Below are 5,292 nucleotides of genomic sequence, written 5' to 3' on the forward strand. Positions count from 1 at the left end.
TGAATTAGGTAACTTGCATGAAAAGTCATTTTATGCTGCACATGGTCTGGCACACGGCAATGTGTCTCTATACGGGTTGGTGACACAATTGTGTGACCACTAAAGGAAGTTGATTTTTTCACCACACAGTCTCAATTTGTTACACAGTCTAGGAACATGACTATGTGACTTTAAGTTGAAAATTTTGCATCTAGGTCTACACGGCCTGGCAATACGGCCGTGTGATGCCCTTCCACATGATTTCAATTAGTTACACGGCTTGGCGACAAGGTCTTGTGACTCAGGCACACACAGTCACAGTCTGTCACATGGTCTAAATACATGATCGTGTGACCCTTATTTTCTAAAATTTCCTTACTTTTTGTTATATTTTCAATTAAGACCTTATTTGATTCTGGGTTGGTTTAAGAGCTTTTGTAAGCTCCATTTAAGCTAGAATTTGTATGAAAAACATGTTCATTTGAATGATTAAGATGTGACGAATGATTTGTTGAATTTTGAATTAAATCATGTTTTGTTAATTACTGTAGCATTCTGTAATCTGATTCCGGCGACAAAGATGGGTGAGGGGTGTTACAGATAAGCTCAAGGCTAAAACAAAAGTTGTTAAGAAGCTTATTGATAAACATAAGGCCTTAACTAGAACTATTCGAGGTTCTGGGGAGAGAAATAATGAAATAGGGGGAGGAAAGAAGGAAGAAGGTGTTAGTGCTTGCTTGGTGGTGGGGAGTTTTGTTTGATTTTCTTTGTGAACTTCTTTATGTTTACAACTTTTGGATAACTATAAGGTATTTATGTTGCTACTCTTTATGTTGCTGGAGATGAACTTGGATTTCATTTTTGCTATGATACAGTGTTTAGTTTCATTGATGCATTGCTTTTGCAATTTACTAAGTTATACTTGTTGTTGGTTAGTTATTAATGCAAATTTATTTTAGCATTGATGATTGATTGTTTAATTATTTTATAAGTTAGGTCAAGTTAATTTGTATATGTTAAGGGGGAGATTATGTTGACTGATGATTCTTGCTTCTTGCCTTATGAGTTTTGTTTAAAAAAATTGCCAAAAGGGGGAGATTGTTAAAAAATATAAAGCTGACAATTTGGTGCCATAGGAAGTGCCCACTTCCCTACCCACCACATATGTGGGGAGGCAGTTTCTATATTTAGGTGTTGACAATTTATTGAACCTTATGTTTAGGCTATGTTGATTTCTTGGTGAGCATTTAGCTTGTTATGGTAGATCATGCTGCTATGGAGTACGAATATTGGTAATTGATTTGAATCGAAATTCCTCAAAGTAATCCCTTTGGTTATGGACTTTAGATTGAATCGCGATTTTGAGCTACCAAAAGTCTACATATATCTTATATGTTATTATATTTTATATTCTATTAATGGAATTATTGTTTTATTAGGATTGTATTAGATCTTAGATTGTGAGCAAGTCTCGAAATCAAGTCTATATATTTGACAGACTTGCATAAGAAAATGTACGGATAATCAGGCACTTAATCTGTTTTGGAGACAATACTTGTGTAAGAGTGTTATTCTTAAAGTAAAACCTATTGATGTGGTTTTACTTGCTGAGGTTACAGGGGGTGATCATAGTGGTGAAAGATTTGTATATTCAAAGTGCAAGGGTGAAGGAAACGATCACGATGTGTGTGATTGAGTAGGTTCACATTGTAATTGTTGAAGAAAGTACACACTTTTCACTGAGCTAGACTTCGTAGACGTAGGATAACCAAACTACGTAATCATCTTCGTTATGTGTATTTTTTTTGTTTTCTCATTTAGTGCCTCGGAAAAGTGATCACCAACTTAGGCATCAATTTCTTTGTGTTGCTTCTACTCTTAACAACGCTCTTTTTGCTAACAGTAACAAATAATTTCTTTTAATTTTATAAATAAATAAAAAAGAGAAAGAGTTCAAAATATCAAAGAATTATTCTTCTAATCCAAGAGAAATTAATAGGCTAAAAAAGATGAAATTAGTAAAATTTGGGGAAAAAATTTCACTGTCATAGAAAAGAACTTACTTTGAAATATCAATATGATGAGTGTATAAAAGATCCCTTTTTCTACAAAATTTAAGAAGATGAAGAGAGATTCCATGGTTAACAAAAGAAAACAGTAGTCTCAACAGCTCTAATGATTTTCTTGACCACTTCATCGTGGTGAAGGCCATAACCATCCAATTTCGATGAAGGAGTTTTGGTTGTGGAAGGTGCAGAAAAGAGGAAAAAAATGCTAGAATGTAATTTTTTTAAAAAAGTTAATTAAAATATGCCACGAAATTAAACGATTAGGAAAAATATAAAGAAGACACGTATAGGTGGGGCACAAGGAGAGTACAATAAAGGATTTTTGTTCACTTAATTAAGGAAAATGAATCAAATTATAACAGTTAAAAATGAAATTGTGTAAACTTGATTTTAATTTTTTAATTATGTATTATTGTTTGGTTGATATAATTTTGGATAAACAAAATTGAGTAAGCATCATGATTTGGGCTTTCCCATTTTGTCAAACACTCTATAATTATGGAGTGAATTATGATTGATGATAAATAACAAGAAAGCCAAGAAAAATCAAAGGCAATGATATTGCTTGTGAAACAATATTTTGAAGTTTCCTCGACAATCATTTAGATACCATTGATACTGGCAGCAGCTTCCTTGGAAGATATCCTAAAGCAGCAACAATTGTTTTTCTTTTCTTCAGAGTTACATTGGGTCTTAATTAAATTTATAATTGAGTCAAGTCAAACTCTTAAACAAGAGTAAAATTATATATATATTTCATCTATAATATTCATACCCGATACCTTTCTTAAGGGGTATCGAATTTCTTGTCACTTGACCTAGCAAGTGTTGATTAAGCAGTAAAAAAGTTGTCCAAAAGCAGTGGAAGCTTGATCATGGCCTACACGGCTAAACCACACACCATGCAATGTCCCCTTGCCTCCCAATGCAAGCGACCCCATGAACTCATTTTCTCCCCATCTTTAAAACCACACAACACTTACAAAACATAAAAACATGCAGTAATTGTTAGTTTTTTTCCTTTTTTTTTCCTTCTTTTCTTAGAAAACAAACAAACAATAATGAGAAATCATGGAAAAAGGTATATATAGAGATGAATGTTATGATAGTTATATCCTCTGTAGTAAACCACGAGATTTGATGCATCAAAGTTCGTAGAAATCAGGGAAAAAGCGATTGCTTAAACGAGATTTTTGTATATAGTTAGTTAATGGGTGAGGCTTTTTGTAAGGAGTGAAAAGAAAGGGACTTCGCCGTTTCAAGAAAATAAAAAAAGTATATTTCTGGTTTTAGTCCCTCTATTGAGGTGCAATTTGAGATATAATCTTTTTAATTTAGTACAGCATAATGTGGAATTTCTTTAAGTATTAATTGTTCATGGTTGACAAAACTCGAATTGTCCGATAGATTTTAATCAGATCCACTCGGAATATAGATTATCATTTTTAGAACAACGGAAGCGAGGGATGGGGCAATTTTTTGTTTGAAAGGAAGGTATGAAACAATTATAGTATTCGTTTGTCCTGTCGCCATATTTTGAAATTATTATTTTACCCTTAATTGTTAAAAAGATAAAAAATAATACAATATACAAAAGAATCTAAAATATTAAAATGAGAGATAATTATATGTCAAATTAAAATTAAAATTATTAAAAATAACTTATAAATGTTAAATAAGATATAGTGGGGCAGCTTATTATGTACGAATCCAATAGTAATGAATGTGATAATAGCATTTAAATTTTAACATCTATAGAAAAGCGGAACAAAAGGTAAAGATGAACAATGACAATAGATTTGACAATATTTATCTTGTAATCCGTATATGATTTATTGTGTGGTCTATTAACAATTAAAAAATACACATCATTTTGACGATAACAATTAACAATGTTATTACTTTAGATTCACGATATAAAAATAGAAAACTAAATTTTGATAAATTAAAGTAGAATATAATAGGACTAAGAGTGGGGGGGGGGGGAGGTTAAGCTATAGAAAGAGACTTGTTATAAGATTGAGTGAAAGCAAGAAAGATTTGTGTGTGGGTTCTTTTGTTTATATATATGGTTGCATTGGATCCTACGCCAAAGTGGGTTGTCAAAGCCTTTTCTCTGTCTCTCATCTTTGCCTTCTCTTTCTCATTTCGCAGCTAAATTCCAAACTAAAATCCAAGATAGAAAAAGAAATTCAGAGAACAATCAAGGAAGATGGTGATGTGATGAATTAAAAAAAAGAAAAACCCTCTGGCATTTTCGTTTCCTATATATCAAATACCAAGCTTCTTCTCTTTGTTTTTCTAGGCTTTTTTTTCCTGCTGGTACTTGTACTGTCTTTTCCTTCATTTGCTTGCAATTTTCATAATTTGATCCCTCTCTCTAATCTTTAAATTCTTTGTCTTCATCATTTCTTCATATCCTAGGTTGATTTTGGACTTCCATGTACTCAAAATTAAAACCAGTTCCATTCATGGGTGTCTCAACTACCATGGAACTCAGTTTCTTGGTTAGGCCTCCTCTAGAATTCAATGAAGATTGTGGAACTGCAACTAATGTTAAACAAGAAGAAGAAGAAGAGAAGAGCAAGTTGGTGATGATGGGTACATCTGAATCTGAGGTGGTTGCTGCTGCTAATGATGATCAAGATGAAAACGACAACGATGGGTTCAAGACTCCTACTTCGTTCGACCATAAAATCCCAGCCGCCACCATCCTCAAGTGCCCACCTGCACCAAGGAAACCAAAATCCCTCCCCATTATATCGTCACCAGCAAAACGAAAATCGCTTCGCAGGAGAATCCTACTTGATTTGACGAAAGAGATCGAGTCTTTGTTCCCTCCAGCTCTTATTGCAGATCTAGGGAACAAGATTAAGAAAGTCAGACAAGGAAGTGACTTCAAATGATATGATATATATATACATATATACATACAAATATAACTATATATGTATCATGTATTTATTTGAAGAATTTTAATTATGTTATTTGTTTTCATCATCCAAGACCATCACATCTATGTTCAGTTTCATTGATGTGTTTTTTATTTGGTGTTTCTATCAGATCTAAAACCATATAAAGACTTTGCAAAATGGATCAAAGCAAGTACAAAGTGAGTGATAATCATCATGGATTTTAGCATTGGGTTCTTTACTTTCTTTTTCTTTTGGCTGCACTCTTAACCTAGCTAAAAGATGAACTTTTTGAGGTTTGATTTTAAATTTAATTAGAGCTACGTATAATT

At 32.7% G+C, this 5,292-nt stretch overlaps 1 protein-coding gene across 1 annotated transcript; it reads left to right on the forward strand.

Annotated features, from left to right (window-relative positions):
- Window positions 1-3,995: 3,995 nt before the first annotated feature.
- Window positions 3,996-5,048, forward strand: LOC107950170 (cyclin-dependent protein kinase inhibitor SMR3). Its single transcript, XM_016884958.2, has 2 exons — window positions 3,996-4,370; window positions 4,473-5,048. The coding sequence occupies exon 2, from the start codon at window positions 4,490-4,492 to the stop codon at window positions 4,952-4,954; it is 465 nt and encodes a 154-aa protein (XP_016740447.1). The 5' UTR covers window positions 3,996-4,370; window positions 4,473-4,489; the 3' UTR covers window positions 4,955-5,048.
- The last annotated feature ends 244 nt before the right edge of the window (window positions 5,049-5,292 follow it).

The sequence above is a fragment of the Gossypium hirsutum genome, chromosome D03 (assembly GCF_007990345.1).
Source record: "Gossypium hirsutum isolate 1008001.06 chromosome D03, Gossypium_hirsutum_v2.1, whole genome shotgun sequence".
Lineage (NCBI taxonomy): Eukaryota > Viridiplantae > Streptophyta > Magnoliopsida > Malvales > Malvaceae > Gossypium > Gossypium hirsutum.